Source organism: Rutilus rutilus (assembly GCF_951802725.1).
Source record: "Rutilus rutilus genome assembly, chromosome: 5".
NCBI lineage: Eukaryota > Metazoa > Chordata > Actinopteri > Cypriniformes > Leuciscidae > Rutilus > Rutilus rutilus.
In genome coordinates, this window is record NC_140213.1 from 40,387,792 (window position 1) to 40,410,909 (window position 23,118).

General features: G+C 37.5%; 1 protein-coding gene across 4 annotated transcripts in view; it reads left to right on the forward strand.

Moving 5' to 3' along the window:
* necab2 (N-terminal EF-hand calcium binding protein 2) overlaps positions 1-23,118 on the forward strand; it is a 90,193-nt gene that overhangs the window by 58,995 nt on the left and 8,080 nt on the right. The window contains exons 6-9 of one of the 4 annotated variants that reach the window (XM_084410040.1): positions 4,640-4,776; positions 5,123-5,247; positions 12,884-12,963; positions 18,217-18,273. In XM_084410040.1, coding sequence (XP_084266166.1) covers positions 4,640-4,776; positions 5,123-5,247; positions 12,884-12,963; positions 18,217-18,273 — 399 coding nt within the window. The remainder of the gene's footprint in view (positions 1-4,639; positions 4,777-5,122; positions 5,248-12,883; positions 12,964-18,216; positions 18,274-23,118) is intronic. The other 3 variants (XM_084410041.1, XM_084410042.1, XM_084410043.1) reach the window with 3 other exon arrangements.

The following is a 23,118-nucleotide window of genomic DNA, read 5'->3' on the forward strand; positions in this document are numbered from 1 at the left end:
AAATAGCAGACTGACTGAACTGCATCAATTGGGGCTTTCACACTGAGTAGGAGCTCAGTTATAGGTTGAAGTGGCTCTGGTTGTTGTGCTGGACTTTAATTTTGATGGCGTGGCTGACTTTTATTTTGACAACGCTGAGAACGGCTCAGAGCCTGAGCACACAGCGCTCCCATTCTCCGTCTTCATTACGGTATACGAAAAAGTCGCTATAGCTGAGCAGAAATACGGGTACATAGGAAATCATATTTCGTTTGGTCCCTTCAAAGTCACGTTGGATATGGAAGTGCCTGGACTTCGGTGTCGGTCCATCTATTGCTGCTTTCCATGTTCGTGGAGTAAATATGTAGGCTATAAACTGTGTTTACACAGCTTTTTTAAAATGGCAGGTGCCAGTGTTTTGCATGCGTTCAGCCAATCAACATACACTTAAGTCACTGGTAGTTCCTATTGTGCTGGGTTAGACCCTACTCTGAAGTAGGAGTTAATTTAGTTCCCCCAAAAAAAGCGTTCCTAGAACTAAAATCGTTCCCAGTTCCGCGCCAAGAAGCATATACTTCTGCCATTAGTAATAGAAGCTATGAAAAGGTTCCTCCGGTGGAAAAGCCCCTGATAAGCTCTTGTTTTACCTGACAGACTTCACTTCTTTAGACATATATGATAATGCTGACATTTACACTCGCATACATTTTAAGAGAGAGAACATTATGTAAATAAATTACTTTGTTAGCGGCTCTTCAACACGAACCTGTCCTAAACAGCATCGCTCCATGTTGTGCATGTCAGAAAAAATCAGTCATAATAAATAAATGTAATTTCTTATGGTTTCAGATGTTATTTACATTTAAAAATACCTGTTATTCATGATTGAATAATTGGTTGTTATATTTAATGAAAACTTATTTTTACTGTTAGTAACGTGAGGCAAAAGAATGAAGAATAAACTGAAGCTTACAGCATTTAAACAACTTCTGCTCATATATTTGAATGCTGCTATTGGTTCATTGGTAGATGTCATATGCGACTACGCGTGACTTTACAGAGAGCTTACTACCTACTAGCTACGTTCTGCCTTAAGAACAAATGGTGCAACCAAATAAAGTAGTTAGTTACAAACTAGCTCGTGGTTACTAAGCCTCTAGTGTGGACTATATGTTCCAATTTGAGTAAGAACTTACGAATGACTGTGAAACCCTTACCCTAACCAGGTTCGATCACAGAATTTAATCTCAAAGTACACACAGAAACTTGACCATGCCCCTCCATAATATTAAAAAATCACACATAATTTGTGAATAAAGTTTAATTCAACTCTTCAGTATGACAAATTGAATATATTATATTTGTTATAAATATATATTTGTAATATACTGTATTTAAAAGAAAATGTCATTTAGAGTGGAAGGGAAAGAGTTGCTCTGCAGCACTACATATTCATATACTTAATGTAATACTATATTTAATATTATACATTTATTTTTTAGTATATTTACAATATAATATAACAAAAGTCCCTTGAGTAGCTCTTCAGCATGTCAAAAGAAAAGAAAAATAGGGTGTCTGTCAACCTAAGATGGTTTCGACCAGCCTAGTAATTACTGTGTTAAGGGGGTGCTCATAAATAATAAAAAAAAAAAAGACAATAACAATTAGATAAATAGCAATTTATTGTATTGGATAATATAATGGAGACAAGCAGATGCATATATCTTGTATAATTATCTGGCACAGTATCTGTGTATCTTTATTAGTTAGCCTCGTCAACAAATAGAAGGGTGTGACTTTTTTTTGTAAATATGTTAGTATAACTGTAAGCTTTCATCTATTTTAAGACAAAAACACAGGACATTCTCTGTTCAGACATGAGCCAATTAATCGTATCCTAGCAACAGCAGTCAATATGTTTCTTAGCAACAACATTTTGTGATATGCAAAATTGCGTTTAAAGAGGCTAGGACAAATCAGTCAAATTACATGTCCCACTATAATATGCCATTTTATTCTGGGGTTCATTTGCCGATGGCTGTTTAAAATGACCAGCTTTGGTTATTAAACTTGATATGAGGATTTCTTAATACCCTGTTTTACTTTGAACTTTGAAATATTGCGTAAGTAAGCACTTGTCTGCATTTGCCATGCTTATAATATTTAATGCTCACTCTGCAAAGGACAAAAAATATTAGCTGTCAGGATTCCATTTTATAAAAAAAAATGTTACCAAAGGTGACATACAATCTACAATCTGGAAAATCTCCAACTATAAGATCACAATTCCTCACAACCTCCCCCTCAGCCCCTGATGGTATTCATCTTGTATGTGACATTGTTTATTTAGTGGAAAACCTGTATTTGTGCATCACATATAATGCTCTTTTCGAATATTTAGGTTTTGGCTCGAGCGCAGGTGTCTCAGGATGCTTTAGTCCAGAATGTCACTCATTGTTATTCAGTAATTCACCTTATCAGTCATACTTTCAGAAGTGCCTACAGCATATTTTACAGAAGGGTGACAGACCATTTGTACATTTGTGTTCGGGTATATGTGTTGCCTGAGCCATAATAGAGAAGAATGAATATTTCATGACAACCCATATCCTTATGCACTCATGCAGTCTGGGCACCAAATCATTAGTTTGCTCCAAGCATTGTTGTTGTCCTGAGAGTTCAAACACATTTACAGCTCATTAAAGGCCTGCCACGGTTATATAGAGTTTTGATCTTCAGGTTATTTGTTTTACTTCTTGATTTACGTCTAACGGCATCATTGCTGTCATTTGGTTGATGCAATTTTCTGGATTTGAAAAGTTATTTGTTTTGCAAGTTATTTTGAGAAATCATGTTTATTTTGGCATGGACAGTAAGCCCTGCCTCCGCGCTTGCTGGTCTGTGTTAAGGCCCTTGCTGGCACTAAAACGCACTGCAGAACCACTGACCTGGCATACCGTTAGAATAAATCATTCTGAGCCTTCCCAACCGCCACCGTCATCACCTGGTGGCTCCTCGTTCAGGCAGGTGAGCATGACAAACACTAGCATCCATCCTCCATTTAGAAAAGAATCTTTATTTTTCACCACACAAACAGGGCCAGAGGAAGTCTTTTTTAATGCAGTTTCACCTTGAAACGGTACTATGCACAATGTTAAATGAATAATTGTTAATAACCTATATATTAAAATTCTATACTGTTTTACTTCAATTAAAACTAAAACGCAAAAAAATTAAATCAGTCATTTTAAAAGCTAAGGCCTCGTTCAGACTGTCAGTCCAAATCCGATTTTTGTGCATATCCGATTGAAATCCGATCAGATTTAAGCATGTGTGAATGACAAAAAATATAAATAAAATCACATTCATATGTGATTTGAAATACTTTTCAAATCGCATTCCTGCAAATCCGTTTCAGTCTGACTGCTCTGATCGATTTCGCGCACTGGTTTATGTCACTCTCTCATGCCACGTAAAACGTCAGACGTTGTTATATAGAAATGCTGAAAGTCGTACGAGCAGAAAATGACAATATAACGGAGACATGTTGGAATGGAATAAAGCCGCTCATACCAGCCTCCTACGTTTCTGCCTCTGCCTCATTAGACGCAGTAGTCCACTGTGGCGGCTACACATGGTCATGTTGTGAATAGGACAACATCTGTATTGCAAACCCCTCCATGTCCAGGCTGTCAGTGCTCCCAGTCTCCTTTATTAATCCTTCTGTTATGGTCTTTTTATACACAGTCATCCTAAGTCTGCATGGCAATGCAGCATAAGTTATGAGAGACCTTACAGAGGCCAGCACTGCAGTCCAATTTGACTTCCTTGCCAATGCTGCCTCCCCATTTAGATATTCATTTGCGATCCGTGAAGGCCAGGTTTGGTTAAAACGCTGACCGTGACAATCTTTCTGCAAATCAGAGCAAAATCTCAGTGCCAATGGACAATGACTGAGCAAGCCAGAGATTAGATGTTAACTCACTTTTTACAATGTCTATGGCTTGGCTGCTACACAAGAAGTTTTTTTTTTTTTGTTGCCATATAGACAATATAGGACAACGATCAAGAATATATGAGGAAATTGCAAAAAAAAAGTGTGGTTAAAAGGTCATAAAACTCTAAACTAAGAGTCCACAATGGCTCTTGGGAGTGTTTGACAGAATCCATGTGTTTATATGTACAATTATAAAGCTTAAAGTTCAGCACTAAAGCAGCTTCGGGGCCAAAGTCTTTAACACTTTCAAAGTCTGTTACTTCCAATACAACACCTTTGTGAAACATTATGCCTCTGTGGTGTAAAACAGACCCTGAGTGTTTGGGGAGGCGGTCAAAATGTCACTGGATCAATGAGTGTTGGCTCCTCTAATGTCCAACACCATTACGAGCTTTCAGAACTTAACTTGCCCTAAGCTTTCACCCACATGAGCAGCATCTTGTTGAACTCCTTTCTTTAAACTCGTTCCACTTCTGTTCTTTCCCTGAGACCTCTGGATCGCGTTTTGCTTAAAGCTGGAGCAAAGTTTGCTAGAGTTTCTTAAACAGGACTTCATCAAATATACATGCTTAAGATCGTCGGAAAAGTGCTGATGTGCTCTTATCTGTCTTCCCTCCTTCAATCTCCTCTTTCTGTCTCTTTCTCCCTCACTCACTGCAGGTGTATGAACGTGGAACTAATGTTGAGCAGTTTGTGACCCGCTTCCTGTTGAAGGAATCAGCCAATCAGATCCAGTCTCTGCTGAACTCTGTAGAGAGTGCTGTGGATGCCATTGATGAGCAGCATTCATCAGTGGGGTGAGAAAGAGCATCACCCATCATGACCCAAAGCATGTGTACCACAGTTCCATCAACATAAATGTCCATTAGGACATCAGTCATCAACAGTTAAGTAGATTACATTACATTAATTGCGGGGTTTAAATGCACAATAATAATAGAGCAGGTTTGGCATCTCACCCGGGTATGTGACTGAAAGCAATCTATAAATTTGTTTATTGGGCTGCCATCATACATTTGAATATGATTTGATAACTAAAGTTAAATAATGAAGATGACTATTTCTAGTAAAACACAAAAATGAAGTCATATTTAGTTGATTTCAAACACTTTAATCATCCTTGTTTTCCCTGTTGTGACCTAGATCCTACCCCAGTAAGACCAGCCCACGCGTCCCAGATAGGCGCTATGAGGCCCCGGTGCCAGATTATCCTCCCAACAACAGAGTCAGTGCAAAGGAGAGCATGAGGAACATCAACACAGGTGCAGGTGAGGGGATCACTTCTGTATCCAGCTGTTTCCAAACACACCTTTCAAGATACATGCATTCAATTGTTTACAAAAGGAGTTTGATAGCATTATAATAGCACTAATATTATAGTGCACACCATTCACCATTTGCATTTTTATGCATCATGAATTTACTGGAACTCATGTATGTACTTATGCAGTAGATGTGTTCTGGAATTCAAGTCTGAAAGAATCTAAAATAACCACAATGGTACAAAATTTGCTAAGTGACTTACTTTTACAGACTGAATCCACTTATGTCTCCAAGTATCAGCATAAATGCAGCATGCATCTGTTTATGTGAGCAGAACCAGCTGTGATGAGGCATTTTGAATAAGGTTGCGATGAAATAGTTGGGTCTTGCCTCATACGCCAGAGAGTTCTTTTCCAAGAAACCTCTCATTTATTTCTTCATTTACATAAGCTCTGTTCTAAACCCTAGTGAGCTGCCTTGCTGTCTACTACCTAGATGAAGTGACTGATTTGGAATGGTATAAAATGTTGCTAATATAATGTCACAATTCCCTAATAAGCAAAAAAAATTGATAAATAAGATAGATAGATAGATAGATAGATAGATAGATAGATAGATAGATAGATAGATAGATAGATAGATAGATAGATAGATAGATAGATAGATAGATAGATAGATAGATAGAGAGATAGAGAGATAGATAGATTTTTTGATGAAAAGAAAGTTCAAAAGAACAGCATTTATTTGAAATAGAAATATTTTTTGTAACATTATAAATGTCTTTACTGTCACTTTTTAATCAATTTAACGCATCCTTGCTGAATAAATGTATGTCTTTAAAAAAAAAACTTGACCCAAAACCTTTGAACGGTGTACAGCACACACAAATATAGAGTAAAATTATAATTTTCTGTTATTACACTATTATACTATATACTATTATACTATAACTATTTTTATATTGAATGAAATATGTTTATTTATAATCATTTCTTTCACCTCATCTGCCATCTATGATGTGTTTTTTTGTTTTCACTGAGGTCAGCACAATGCATTCTGGGCTTTCCTTCTATTTGAATACTTGGAATGGAATGGAATGGAATAGAATAGAATAGAATGGAATGGAATAGAATAGAATAGAATTCTTTATTGTCATTAGATGAAATTAGATGACATTTCTCTCAGTGCTTAACAAACAAATAAATAGTAATAAATAAATAAATCTAAAAACAAGAATGTAATATCAATATGGCGTTTCTCATCTATTCTGGTGTTACTTGTGATGTATACAGTACATGTGAATTTGGCCAACAGAAGATATCTTAGAAGGCAGCATAATTAAATTGCCTACCTTTTGTACCTCACCTATGATAACTTAAAATGCATAAAAATACTAAACTACTATAGTATCAATCAGTGAGTCACAAGCAAATGGAGACTCTGAGAAATCTTTATTGAGACTTGGTGGCTGTTCCTCGGCCAGGGTCTGTGAGAGGAAAAGACTGACTTAAGCAATATTAACCCCGTTAGAACAATTGGCACATAGATTATAGATGCCATTTTAGCCACTCTTTCAATCCTTTTTTCCTTGGTTTACTCAAGGACTTGTTTAAAGGTCTATTAGGCATGGTGCTTTATTGCTTCTTGGGGTATGTTTTTCCAAACATCGCATAAATCAATTCGGTAAGGTTTTTTTTTTTTTGTGGTGCAGACTTGGTGGCCAACTACATTATCACGCAAAACATCCGCATTTACCATTTCTCATGCCGTCTAATTGCCGAAAGCAAAGTCAAAGATGTGGTTCGCAGGCTCTCCCGTGGGCTTTCTGTATCAACATACACCACATTTCCATTACTGATGAGATTTGGGCCTGAGCTCCTTTGAGTTGGAAATGAAACCGCTCTAAAGAGACACTAAAACAACACAAAGCCTTTCGTGTGCCAAGTCAGCACATACCACACGCTCACGACCGTCTCGTATGGATGATGCAACGGAAGAAATGTGTGAGTTTTTAATGAGAAGGTGGAAAAAAGGTCTTTCTTTAAAGCGTTTCTGAGCTTCAGTCAGGAGTTAGAGGGCGCCTGGAGATATGGTAACAAATTAATTCTAGTGGTTTTCTTTTTTCTGTAAGACAGAGAAAAGCAGTTTATGAATCTTTTTTAAATGTCCATTTCACTTTCCTCTTCTTCTCAGTGCTAAAAGAATAGTCATGCAGTCAATTTCTTGCCAAACCAGCCAAGCAATACAGACATTTCTGTTGCTGTGGATTTATCATTCAACAGAACCAGAGCTTATTTGGAGTAGTGGCTTATCTTAGTCCTCATTTCAGCAGGTATGTTAAACGCCATTTGACATTTCAGCACAAAAAGCTGTAAAAGAAGTTCCCATCGATGTGCACACTCCTTATTGGCAGTAATCATTAGATCTCAATTGTCCTCTCGTTCAGTTTTATTGTAAGGTTGGCCTGTTGAAATGCCAATATTCTTCGAGTGACACCACAGCGCTGAATCGAAGAGGTCTGTTTTATGGGTGACGTTCAAACACTGGCACTAGTTTTAAATTTCCCCAAGACACAGATAAAGCTGACTCGGCTCACAATAAAAGCGCCGTTCTAGCTGTCAGCTCCGGCAGGGAGAGCCATGATTGGAGCATACTGTCCAAGCTGTAGTTTATGAGCAACGGGATGAGAATATTGATCAATACTTCTGCGAGACTTGCTTTGCACATGGCACTTTTTCTCCCATCAGTCAATCATACGCTTTTCTCAAATTGCTTTCTTTCTCTCACTCTACTCTACTCTCCTCTCTATTTCTGTTCATGTTGCACACACACACACACACAGGCTCAAAGCAATAAATCTGATATACTGTATAATTTATTGATATACAGTGAGTCTTTTCTTTTTTTATGTAGAGATTTAATAGGAATTTTTTATTTATATACTAGGGCTGCCCCTGACTAAAGATTATTCTAGGCGACTAGTAGTCATTCATTTAAGCCATTAGTAGACTAATTGCACGTTTATATTAAGGGGGGTTTATATTAACTACTAAGCCTCTTCTTGTCGACTAACGTTTAGTTGACTATTAGGGGGCAGCCCTAATCAATACTGATATTGGATTACCAATATTGAATATTTAATTGTACATGCTAATTTCTCCTATTTTCTACATTTATATTACATTTATACTATTGTGGTGCCTAAATGTATCAAATAACGGTAAACTACTAACTGCAGAGACGCCAGCAATCAGCTGTAATTATGAATACTGTGAGATTGCATTAGCTTAAAGAATGCAAACCTAAACTCTGTTGTATAGCTTATACAGGTAAATGAAATTGCGTTTTAAAAGTTTAATAATCAATCATGTTTAAGAACAAATTTGACCAGTTATTTCGTTTAGTTTATTTTTCTCCTGCCAACGAGCACTAGATGGGCAAAACCATCAGGCTGAGTGCCACCAGGAAATACACAGTCTGAAAAGCCTTAATAAACACTGAAATTTGGGAATAAATTATGTATTACAGCGTATCTCTGTTTAATGCATTTATAATCACTCACTTATAAGCACTCTCAAGCGCTATTCCGGCTTGTTCAGTTCCAGCTCATCAGTCATCGTTCAAGTGATTTGGATGTGAGAAAAAACACTCCGACCGGTCAAGTTTAAAAACAACGCGCTCCTCGCAGCAGTCAGTTTCAAAGTTCCCTCTCCTCTCCACTTTGATTAGTTTTCTTCTATTTTCTTCATATTCCTGTCATGAGCACCGCGAACTTAGGAAGACTTACTCTTACTCTAACTCCTGAGAAACACCCTGTATACGGGTGTTGGGTCGGGCATTGTGCTATTGCTTCAAAAATGCACCAGCCCACAATGCATTGGGTACTACAGTACAAAACCATAATCCATTAATACAGTAGATCGGTGTTGAAAATGGGCTGTAAATTAGTAGTAGTAGGTAACTTTATTGTCCCCGTGGGGCAATTGGGTTTGCGGCGCAGTCGCAAGGCACTTCATGACAGAACATCGAACATATGACACAATCAAATACAATACAATGCAATACACACCCTTGGGTCTGACCAGGCCAGCTGGACATCTAGCTTATTTTGACTGATTTAAGGCTTTTATGGCTTGTGAACGAAAATGTTATGATTTCAGAAATGACTGATGTTACAAAAGAAAATTTGGATCTGTTCTTGGTCATAAGGGGTGGGCAGAAACGACGCCTAGATGGCAATCATTTAAAATGAGATGCCAACAGGTGTGTGTAATCACATACAATGTTATTGGCTTTCTCACCATTCTGTCTTTGTAAATGTGCTCAATGCTCTGTAATGTTATCCCAAGTAACTTGCTGGCAGTAGTAACTGTTTTTCTGATTATCTTTTTCTGTGATTCAGTGGCATTTCCGAACCAACAGATAATACAGCAAGTTAAAACACTTTCAATAAAAGCAGTATAAAACATTTGAAGCATTTTGTTATTGACATTAAAGGAGTCATAATGTTGTGTTACCTTGGATACCCAAATGCTCTATTATAGTATTTTAGGCACTTCTAAAAAAGAAAAGTGGAAAAAAAATCAACACAGAGCCCCTCAGACCCTTATTTCTAAAGGCATTATTGTCTCGCGAGATCTGATGCGATGTTTTGGCTGTCGTGGACGGTCATTATAATAATGCAAATGAGGGGCGCGTTGATTGGTTGCAGGAATGTATTTTACTACTTCCAAGCGGTACAAAAACATAGACAGAATACTGCAATAGCTCAATAAATGTGACGGTACTTATTGTTAGTGAAATTGTAATCACAACCAAAGAAAAAAGAAAAAATACACCATTGCCAGATACATTCTTACAGAAGCCCCACTAACTGAAAGCTATTTTCAAACTGCATGTTTTGCATGAGTTTGGCTAATAATGTTTAGTGGTATATTGTTTTCATACTTGCATTTAAACAGTTTTAGCCACTGAGCATGGACTCCTGTACCGTCACTACTGTAGCTGCTAGTGTAAAACAAAGTGGAAAGATGTGGCTAGCATTCGTAGAGTCCATTCCCCGTGTTTACCTCGAAGGTAACGTTACATACAATAGCCGCATTAGCAGTTAGCTGCTATTTGTTAACCACAGTATAAAAACACAGTCTTACCTTTTCAATTTCTGGCAAGTCCCTGATGGTTGGGATGGCACCTTTTCCCAAACGGAGCTTCGAGGCCAAGTTCGCCTGATACTGCCCCAAATTTGTAAAAGATTCCGGTGTAAAATGTTTAGCACACACACCTAACGATACGCCACTTGAAAGAGTTGTTGGGACAGCGTCATTAAAAATGAATTTCATCCACTGTTCCCTGATAGTTTCGTCCGTTTTTGGTAGATAAAACACATTTGCATGTTGTTTGTGGCAGTCACCCACAGAGCATCTCAGGTGTGCACTCGATTTCTCCATCTTTCTCGAGTCAACTAAACTGAATCTGAGGGGGAGAGGGGGAGAGGGGCGGGCTTCCCGCGGCATAGGTTTGCGGTGTCCATATTTGGTATATCCTCCCCCGTCTTGACGTCAAGAAGGGGAAGAAATCAAAATCTTGTTTTTTCGTGCGCGTGCACGTGGCCTATTTTACAAACCCCGAGGTAAACAAACGCTTCACTTTTAAATATCGGCTTCCCGGCCAGTGTATAATCATTATGCAATCATAACATACATTGATTCTCGTGGAAAAGTGAAATTTCTACATTATGACTCCTTTAAAAACAAGCAGTTTCTTTAAAAAGTTCATTCTTTGCTGTGTCTTATTGTGCAAAACATCAGTCCATGAGTCCCATTTAAGCTTGTTGTCCAGTGCAATGCCATGGTATTTATAGTTTGTAACAACCTGAATAATCTCCCCATTGATAAAAGGGTCGGTGGGTTGCTGTGACTTTCTAAAATCTATGGACGTTTCTTTGGTCTTATTGGTATTTAAAATGAAGTGTGACTTATTGCACCATTCTAAAAAGGAGTCAAAAACTGGCCCATGATCTACCTCCCCCATCCTGTAGCAGACTCACTAGAGCTGTGTCATCTGAATATTTAACAAAGTGCCTGTTTTGAAAAGTGCTAGTGCATGAATTTGTTACTGCTAACTGTTCTGCACAGTGCTTGAGGATATTACCACAGATTTTGTCAGAGCCAGGACTTTTCTGTAGATTACAGCAACTAAAAAGGTGAAAGACATCCGACTGTCTGATGTTTAATACAGATGCAGATGCAGGGGATGGAGGGGGCAGCACGTTGCCAGCTCCAGCACCGCTGCCGCTCTCAAAGCGACAGGAGAAGCCGTTCAGCTGGTTTGCCCTTTCCAGTCCCTCACCTCCAGGCAGAATCAGGGAAGGATTCCCTCTGCCCTTGTGGGGGACATTGGTCATGGTCTTGATCCCCTGCCATGCCTCACGGGGGTTGCCTAACACAAGGGTTGCCTCAATCTTCTGCCTGTACCAGTTAACAGCAGTTGCTTTACATTGTTTTCTACAGCAGATTACTGTTTTAATGGGGAAAAAAGTATGTTACTGTCAGAATTTGGCTATTTGTTTTACAGTGCATAACATAATCAATAATTTCATTGAGATGTTTCTTCAAAGGGTCATTGTACTTCATAATGTTCTATTATTGGCAAGACTTTGTAACATTTTCCAATTTTTCCGTAGAAACTGTATAGTGCATGTTATTCATTTGACAGCATTAAATCGGGAGAGGAGCAGGTGGTCAGGGAAAGTTTTGGTCCTGACTGGAGCCTGAACTGAACTGATGTTGTGGCTGAAGCTCCCAAGATAATTAACATGACATCCTCCTAAGTAGGAAGAGCATGTGGCAAGACTCCCAGATTATCTTCACACATTCTAGTCTTTATAAGTGCATTATGAAGAAATGTCTGTTGTATTACTAAGGCCAAGATGGAATTACAAACTTTATTAGCATTTTCTGTGCTGATTTTATGGTAAAATTTCTAGAATTCTGTGGAATATTATTATTTGTATTATTTATTTCTATGATTTTCATTATTATCTATGCCTTTAAAAGGTTTCAGGCCCTGTTCACTTGGTCATGCTATTGCTATGGTAACACAGTTAATGTGTTCCAAAATGTCTCCCCTCCCCATTATGCTGGCCTCATCAACACAAGGGAGGTGTTAGAGTATAATTGGTTTGGCACCTCAAGTGGGGCTGATTTCAAAGGCAGGAAAACCTTTCCCTCATTAATAGGATCTGTCATTGCATAAAAGAAATAAAGGAAAGGTGAAAATCATGTTAATCGCTCTCCACTTTATTTTGTTTTTTATGCGAAATGCAATATTGTTACAGCGCGTACTCTTCCTTTATCATTCGCGGTGGCAGTACCATGGTATCAGGTGGTAATACCATGTCCAAAAAAGCATATTTCAGTGCTTCTTTTATAAGTGTCATCTGCAGCACTCAAAGAAGTTGGCAAAAATGTGTAAATGTCCATTGTAATCTATGTAATGACTTGAGCTCACTAATAATGTCTGAACGTTTGATTCACCCTGTCGCATTGCTATGACAGCCACTCTGAGACGAGGTTTCAGGAAGAGTAAAACATCATTGAAACTATCTGCAAATTATGCACTGTGCCTCTCTGTCTCTGTCAGGAGCTGTGGAGGTGAGAAAAGAAGGACTCGAGGCACAGATCAACCGACTGGCTGAGCTGATTGGACGTCTGGAGAACAAGGTAAGAGAGGCTCGTCTTATAATACTGAGAGGTCAAGTGCTTTCCTCCTGGGAAACGTCTTATAATACTGAGAGTCAGAATCCACAGACCTGTGCAGATACTATCCAGTGTTATAATAACCAGAACATAAAAACATGATTGACAGTAAATGGAAAGATTATAATACATAGAGTAGATATTTCATATTTATTTTATTGATTTATTTTTCAAATAAAAAGATCATATCTAAAGTAACACTGTCCTAAACTGTTTATATTTTAGAGGATGGCAGTTATTGATTGTGAGGGGGTGAAATAAAGGCCAAAAAGTCAAATAAGGTTTTCAGATTATGGTGGTTAGCTGATATCCCTGTTATTGTTATATCAGTCTGTAAATTAGCTTTGCTTGTTACAGCATTATTGTAGTTATTATTTTTGAAAACAAATATTATAGTACAAGAAGTATACATTACCATTCAAAAGTCAGTCAGTAAGATTAAAAAAAAACGTTTATTCCGTAAGAATGCATTGATAAAAAAGTGACAGTAAAAAGATTTACAATATTACAATTTCTATTTGAAATACTGTTCTTTTAAACTTTCTATTCATCAGAGAATCCTGGAAAAATATGTATCATTAAACAGCACTTTTTTTCAACATGGATCATGTTGGCAGCTGAAAAAATTAAGCATTGCCATCACAGGAATAAATAAATTAACTATTTTATTCTAAATTGTATTAACCTTTTTTTGTCAAATAAATGCAGCCTTAAATCTTACTGACCACAAACTTTTGAAAGGTCTGGAAATATCAATATGGAGCTTGAACGTGAATTTACATTAGTCTAAAAACCCAAATTTTGCTTCCTTTCAGAAGTCCACCGGTCGATTAGGAAGTAAAACTTTGGTGTGGAGCTTTTCTGTCCCTCCTGTAATTTCCATTACTCATGCACACACAAGCACGCTCTGATAATTACACACATTCATATGTAAAAGCATGAGATGAGATTCAGATTGCATTTTGCAAAGCCAGTAATCTTTCCTCCTTACAGTTATTACTTCCATTGCTCAGGATGCAGAGCAGTGAAGGAGGGCAGGAATGAATTGGAGAACAAAGGAAGCAATTAAACAGACCTGACAACAACAGTAATGCAATAGTTAATGGCTGATTTTTACCCTTAGATTTTTTTTTATTCAACACTTATGTAACTTTTTTTTTCTTGGTTAACCATTATTTTACCATCTCTCTTTCTCTCAGAAAAGATGCGTGTCTGATAGACATTGAGCTCAGTGCACTAATAGAGTCCCCAGTTAATACTGGAGTCTTTGGCAGGCAGGTTCTTATTGCTGGAGCTAAGAATAGCCAAAGCAACCCAACTGGTTTATTCCTCTCTCAGTGGAAGGGAGGTTCTGACACATCCTGGTGAGACGGTATGAATGAGAGGATATCTGGGTTGAGCAGCAGAGACTGCAGTGGCACTGGGAGATGTTTGGGGTCAGTCCAGATTAACAAGGATACGGTACATGCACATAGACTGTACGCAGGAAGTGAAAATGAGTTTTAAATTAATTCGCGTAATAAATAAATATTCCTAATTTTGTAATATAGACTACCATTCGAAAGTGGGTTTTTTAAAAGAAATTAAGACTTTTATTCAGCAAGAAGACTATCAAAAGTGACAGTAAAACCATTTATATTTCTCTTTCAAATAAATGCTGTTCTTCCTATTCATCAAAGAATCCTGAGAAAAATATATCATGGTTTCCACAATAATATTAAACAGCACAACTGTTTTCAACATTGATAATAATAAGAAATGTTTCTTGAGCAGCAAATCAGCATATTAGAATGATTTCTGAAGGATCATGTGACTGAAAATCACAGGAATAAAGTACATTTTAAAATATGGTAAATAAGAAAACAGTTATTTTAAATTGTAATAATATTTCACAATATTACCGTTTTGTGTACTGTTGATCAAACAAATGCAGTCTTGGTGAGCAGAAGAGACTTCTTTCAAAACATTAAAACCCAGACTTTTGACCGGTAATTAATATACTCTTAAAAATAAAGGTTCTTTATTGGCATACGTGGTTCCATGAAGAACCTACATGACACTTTTGTGCAATGGAAAGGTTCTTTTATAGTGGAAAAAGTTTCTTCAGATTATTAAAAAGTTCTTCACACAAAAATATGGTTCTTTGGTCACACTTGAGATTAGGATCCAATTCTCACTATTAACTAACTATTAACTATGACTTTTGCCTCAATAAACTGCTAATTACCGCTTATTAATAGTTAGGTAAGGTAGTTAGTTTAGGTATTGGAGGCATTATATGTGCTTTATAAGTACTAAAATACAGCCAATATCCTAGTAATATGCATGCTGATAAGTAACACTTTAGTTTAGGGTCCAATTCTTTTTAAAAATGTTCCATGAAAAGTTATTTTCCATGAAAATGGTTCTTTAATGGCATAGCTGGAAAACATATCTGCGTTGACCTAATACTACACCTTCTCGCAGGACTCAGTGGTGGTCCTCCCCGCATGACAATGTCAGTTCAGTGTGTTGAGGTAAAACATTGCAATATTTTGAAATACCTTTTTTCCACCCACCCCTGCAAGCCATGCAACCTTTTGCAATCGTCATAGTTTGGCTTGCCTTCAAGGTTCTCGAGTCAGGGACAATTTTTCCAGTTGCCATGTCAAACTCGGTCCACTGTGAAATCTGCCATAGTTGATCAATACAACTGTTGCAGCACACCTGGGTCTGTGCAGGAATTAGCGCATGTTCCTCTAAACATCCATCCTCAGAGCCTTCACTTTAATTGAAATGTCAAACATAGCACTGCACGTCTGTCCTGTCCCGTTCTCCATTCTCGCTGTCGCTTAGCAGACAGGGCAGCCTGACTTCAGTGACCCGCTTTGGCTCAGAGCTGGATCAGTCATCAGAGCGCTCTTGTTGTCTGCATAATGCGCCCCCACAGCTTTAGGAAACGCATCATTTCTCTTTTCCATCCAGTTGTGGCATCCTGATAGCCTCCAATCACTGTGGAGACTAACGCTCATGCCGGTCCTGCAGTCTTCATACTCGAGAGTATGGCGGTTGTCATTCTTGCTATTATTTTTGATGGATAACCCGCTGTCGCTTTTATCAGTGAGAGAGACAGCTGCACGAAATTTGTGGCATCATTACTGGCCATTATGTACTCTGTCATTCCATGATGGGAAAGAATATCCCGCACCATCCCTGTTCACTTCATGTGGATGGTCTGACAGGAGATACCAGCGCCTCTCATTTATGAAGCACATAATGATTCTTACATTGCGGTGGTGTTAACTTTTCAGAGCCAGGGCTGCTGTGAATTCCTCTTGAATTCATAAAGTACCTATATTTGGAATATAGTGAGAATATTTGAAACATAGCCTATACTGTTCTTGTTCTCAGTATTTTTTTTATTATTATGTGCATTCATCATTGCATCCTAGTGGCAGTGCTTGTAGCCTCTACATGGAGGAAGGGAAATAATACTAGCAGGCTTTCTCTCAGTGCTCAGATTCTTGATTACTAAAAAAAACATCTCCTACAACTTTACCTGCCATTATTTGATCAAATAGCAACATTTCTAGTTTGAAATGAATCAGAGTTGAAAAAAAAAAAATTGTATGTAAAAAAAAAAAACTTGTATACAGTATATGCTGTATGTGTACTTTTAACTGTACTACTCAGCAAGGCCATAACCATGCCTTAAACATTGGGGAGAACCAAAGTTGTCTTTTTATTTTATCTACTTTTTTATTAAAAGGAATTAAATAAAGGATTACAATAAAAAAAAAAAAAATTTTTAAAAGTGAAATAAGTTATAATTGTTGCCTAGTAATCAATTTAAACTATTTGCTAATAATGTTTACATTTGAAAAATATGCCCACATTCACTCTTATTCGTGTCTATCTAATATCTCAGAAACGCAAAATGGTTCTTGTCTCGTCACATTCAGTTATGTAAATGATAGCATATTTTCAATTCAAAACTTGAATAGTAAACTTTTCAATTGGATATTACTATCTGTCGCTGAACATTTCTAACATAAAACAGTAGTCAAATATTAAATGTTTAGCTACTAGCACCACACACTCTTTCACTGTTAACTAAAGCATTGCGTTGAAATTCGCACTCCTCTTTAATGAACAGTAAGCCCCGCCTTCTTTGATTCGATTGGCCATCTCAATGATAATGAGTGCTGTTAGATCGCTGAGGCAGATCAGGCTAAAAATGTAACTTTTAAAACATTTTGTCATCCTAACAACAAACAGAGCGATGCGTAATGGAGTGCAGCAGAATTAAGAATATTAAATATTGGGAGGCACAATTTGGCCATTTCTAATTATTGAGGGGGGACTTGTCTCCCTCAATGTCTATGGTTGTTACAGCCCTGCAACTCACTAAAGAGGTTCATATTAAAATATACCTCTATACCCTTTCACAACACTGTCAGGCATTTATGAAAACATTTAGACAAAACATTCAAGAAAAAAATTCTGGTAAAATCAAAGTCAGTTGCCATCCTGCTACGAGTTCCACAACATCACACAGGCCCTGGTGAGTTCTACTGTATAGTTGTTGTTTTGTACTATACTTTTATACCATAATCTTTCATATGTCAACTCTATAACACAAATTGTAAAGAAATGTGAGATTTTACATCCTATTAGTAGCTAGCAACACCTGAAAACTAAATGGCTACTGTATTTAATGTTTATGTGAAATGCAAAGTATAGTTATTTTGTCAACACTGCTATAGTACCGTATTATTTTCTGACTGTGGTGACAAAAATGGAGCTGCAAATCAGTTTGAAACCATTGATTCAGTAATGCAAGAATTACCTGCAAATATAAAAAAGAATTAGACATTATTTTCACAAATTAATTATTGACTCACATTGAATAATGGGCAATTACACAAATTAATGCTGATGACCAAATTAATTATAAGCGTCAGTTTACAGAGGTTTAAAATGCAAGGTATAGAGATGCGTCTTTTTAAAAGTTGAGTGCCTTGTTTTTAGAATACCATGTCATGCAAAAGTCGCAAGACGTTTTGCAGACTGCTTTAGACATTTTTTTTCTTGGTAAAAAGTCAGGCAGTTGTGTTTGTGATTGATCTCCTCTGAGCTCACCTGATTGAGTGTTTGCAGACAGACAGAAGCAGCGAGGGGCAGCTGAGGGGGACAGTCAATTCACTGGTGGCTTTTCTGTTCTGGTTTGTGTTGCAGACAGTTTGGTTTGACCTACATCAGCGACTAACAGACACTGATGGCACAACTAGCGCAGTAAGTATTAAAGCACGTCTTATATACCAAAGAGCATGATAGAAAACTGCATAAAATCCTCCAAGACAATGCATGCCCCCCCCTCCCTTCGTCTTAAAACACAAAAGCAGACTGAAAACCAATGAATAAACCCCTGTCAAATGAAGCTTGGGTCTCTCCAGAGCTCCTCATGCTGTTCCACACACCTGCAGCAGATCTGCCACCTGTTCCTCAGGATTAAGTCACATTTCTTTCTCCATATGAAAGCACCAGCTCAGTGTGTTTAATACCAACATGTTCCAGGAGTCATTTGTGCCTCTAAAAGATAAGAGGCAGTATAAAGCTACAACTCACCTGGCCACAAATCAATCTCGCTCTGTGGACTTAGTGATACACACAGCAGAGCATGATGGGAATGCACAGAAATATCGGACGGATTTGTTCAGCTAAAGTGTGGGAGTGCTGGGATTTAATCTCTTGTAAAACTTTGTGGTTTAAAAGTTTTAGATCTAATAAGGAAAAGATTGCTGTGTTTAAAAAAAAGGAAAAAGTGCAACTGAGTTCAGTGTGTAACAGATCTTAGCTCAAATTGACTTCTTATTGACATTGCAGGGATCAGGGGCAATTGAATCATTCCTTTTTATCCATTAATCCTTGTCAATTTCAGGACAAAATTGGGGTTGGGCAGGTTCCACCTGACAGCTTTAGCGTGTGCCTCTGTGTTTGTTGGTTAACACAAGCTTTGTTTTGGGACCCATTAGATATTTCTGGAATTAGTTCATCACACCTATAATAATATCAGGGTCTCCCGCAGTGTTATTTGCCATATTACACAGAGCAGAAAAGAGCCATTTTAAAACAATAACTGTGCCATTTCAGAGCTATTCCTGTTTACAACTGATTATTGCTCCATTTGCTTCTAGTAAATTGCATGCGTTTTGACATTTGGATGACAAACATTAAAAAACAATGCACCTAATCCTAGTAACAAGAAACAGGAATTTGAACAGTGATGCCGAATATTTAAATGAGCAGGTAGATCTTCTTAAGTATTGCAGCGGTAGAGCTTTTCTTCACACCCTCATATATTTGAATATGTATGAATGCATATTTTAGCATATAATTATTGCTACTTAATTTTTTTATTTTCCTCCTGTAAATATTTATGGAAATCATTGCAATGAGCTATACATACATATATAAACAAAATGTTCAGGCATCTAAAATGTGTTCCCACCTCCAGATATAAGAAAACAATGGCTTTTTGAAGTCTATAGCAGAGTGGAGATGCGGCAAGAAGGGGGGAGCTCTTATCTACTCTTCAAGACATGTTTATAGAGAGTGGACTAATGACTGATCAGTCCAATGGCTCAATGCATCTGTTAGCTCAGCAGTTTAGTACTTTACAGGCTGTATTCACTGACTTCACTAGACTTACACCACCCGCAGTGCTTGTCTTGATTGGCCAAGAGGAATATAAATCAGCTGTCTGCTGATAAAACCACAGAGGACAGACCGAAAGAGAAAGGGAGAAGGACAACTACATGTCTGAAAGCCGTATTTGCTCATTTGGAGGGAATTATGGGACGGATGCAGAGAGGGACATTGAGACGCCCCCATTTATGCCTTTTGGACTTAAACAAAAAAGGGGGGAATAATGCAGTTAAATCAGAGAAAGGATAAATGGGGGTAGAAAGATGCCAATCAGAAAGAAAGGGGACGGTATTCCCCAGTTTCCATGGTAACTGTGAAATTTCTCAAACCCTCTGAGGTTTCTTACTTTTTCTAAGGACTCGTACTGTACCTGAGACGATCTCCTCACTCACATGGTAGGAAATTGTGCACATAAAATATTCTTTCCTCTCGTTGTGTTTGTGTGTGTGTGTCACAGTCTGATGCATAATGTAGAAGTGGAGCAGTTCAACTCCACATGGGGGTCTTTAGGGTTCATTAGTTTAGGTTCCCTTCTGAGCTAAAGAGACACACATCATTCACATATATGCAAAGCGCATTCACCACATCAGGGATTGCTAATTCCGCATAAAGCCAAATGAGAGACATTACAATACACCCAAGAAATATTGCTAAAGGAAATTTAATCTGGCTTCTGTCAAAGCGACAGATTTAAGGATTCTAATAATACAATGAGAATATCCCACAGAGCACAAAGCCTTACACTATGGGTCACATTTGCATCGTCTACCAAGCTATGATTTATCAGTTTATTCCACGGCATTGAGTCTGAATGAAGCCCCCCTCACTGTTCAAACAAACACTGAAGACTAATGAAAGACATTAGTGCAATCGGTCTCAATGCGTTCGGATCAGCCAGATGTCGAAATGCAAAGAAAATTGGGTTTGCGTATCCTCATGCATTCCTCTAATTATTCTTATGTGCCTATCAGATCAGGCCTCCAGTGGAGGAGAATGGGAAAACAGAATGATACTCATCATTGTGTGTAGGTCGGCTAATGTAGTGTTTCTGATTGCATTCTGGCTGGTGTTGGGTGGCATAGTGCTCTTGATTAAGTTCAGGGTTTATTACCAGGCTTCTGCTCTTTTATTGCCCTCGCCTTCGGGGAACGGGACTGCTGTCAAATCGAAGGGCCTAATGGTTTCTCTTGGGTTTTATCTTCCCCACCTGCTGGGGAACTACACATGCTCTATTGAAGATGTGACACTTTAGTTATAGCATACACCACACACGAAATATGCCCTAATATCTCCTAAAAAAAAACATGCCCTTTTTCACTTTTTTTAGGCCTTTAAAGATATGTCATGTGTTGTGGTGCAGTTGTTTGGTTGTAATATGGCATATAAAAGTTATAGGCGAGCCCACCCCGAATCTGCAGACTTTTTTCTTTCTATAGTTCACCAGGTCTAACAGAGGATTTGCATACACAACCGTTCAAAAGTTTGTGGTTAGTCAGCAAAACTGTCAGTCATTTGATCAAAAATACAGTAAAAACAGTAATATGTTAAATAGTATTGCAGTTTTCTATTTTACTATATTTTAAAATGTTGTTTATTCCTGTGATGCAAAGCTGAATTTTCAGCATCAATACTCTTCAGTGTCACATGATCCTTCAGAAATGATTCTAATATGCTGATTTGCTGCTCAAGAAACATTTCTTTTTATCATCAATGTTTCAAACAGTTGTGCTGCTTAAATAATTTTTTTTACAGGATTCTTTGATGAATAGAAAGTTCAGAAGAACAGTATTTGGTTGAAATAGAAATCTTTTGTAACATTGTCTTAACTGTCACTTTTAATCAATTTAATGCTTACATGCTGAATAAAAGTATTAATTATTATAAATAATTTGTACTGACTCTTTTGAACGGTAGTGTATTATAAACATTTTAAGGGATATTACTTCAGGTTGAAATGGTTTGCATATTGGCATCTCAAAGCAGATTGGCATGATATTCAGCATATAAATGCAGATGTTAATCAACGCTCCAGGCTCCTCGGGGTGCTCTGCGGTGTGGAAATAGTCTGCCAAGAAATTATAATATTTAAACCCATCGTTTCTTAGTAATATTAGTTATTTAATAAAATCTCTTAGACTTAATAAAATTGGTTGAAGATTTAGAAACGAGTGGGAGCCCTGAGTGACATGTTACATGAGAAAAGTGCAATTATGTGAAACAGTCGAGTCAAAAGCAGTTCAGTTTCATTTCCGTGAAGGTCTAAATTTACCCTTTAAGAAATGTTATGACAATTTTATACAGCGAATCAGGTTTTATTTTTTTTTATATCTTTTTTTTCATTATTTGTTGCAGGGAAGCAGGTTTAAAGCCTGCCCTGTTATTTGTACTGAACTTCATTTGGTAGCCAACCACACTCCCACAATTCTACATCTTTTAGATTACACTGGGAATTAATTAGTTACTTAGGCGACAATCCAAAGGAGTAGCTGAATTGATTTTACTCTGGTATTTTTCATACTGTATATATTTCTCCTCCTGAAGGAATATCCAAATGAAGATTAACCCTTGCTTAACCTTTCAGCTGCAATATAGACCATAACTCTTATTAAATGAGGATCAAAGCTTTTAAGACCGTTTGCTTTTCTAAGCAGTGTTAGAGTTAAAGGGTTAGTTCACCCAAAAATTAGAGCTTTCTGTCCCTCCATCGACAGCTACGCAACTACAACTTTGACGAGAGATTGTAAAACGAATCCTTATTCATTTAGAGGTTTAGTCCAAATTTTCTGAAGAGACTCGATCGCTTTATATGATGAACAGATTTAATTTAGGCTTTTATTAACATTTAAACATTGATCAGTGAACATAAACAGAAGCTCAACCGAACCTGCTTGACACGCAACAAACAACCTCATTGGTTCTTGCAGAAGCTCAAATGTGATGCATAACATGAGACTGAACTTCACTGGTTCTCACACGTCAAGAAAACGTTCTTGAGCTTCTGTTTACCACAAATGATGTGCGAGTTGATGAATGTTTATATGTGAATAAAAGCCTAAATTCAATCCGTTCATCATATAAAGCGATCGTGTCTCTTCAGAAAACTTGGACTAAACTTCTCAATTCATATGGATTAGTTTAACAATCTCTTTATGAACTTTTTGAAGCATCAAAGCGGTAGTTGCGTAGCTGTCAATGGAGGGACAGAAAGCTCTCAGATTTCATCTTCATTTGTGTTCCGAAGATAAACAAATGTCTTGCGGGTTTGGAAAGACATGAGTGTGAATAATTAATAACAGAATTTTCATTTTTGGGTGAACTATCCCTTTAAGTGTTTTTATAACGTATAGTGTCTTGAACCCTTACACTGTGATTTGAGTCTCTAAATAAGTCTGGTTTTATTTATTTACTTTGCCTAAAGAGAATATTAACAAT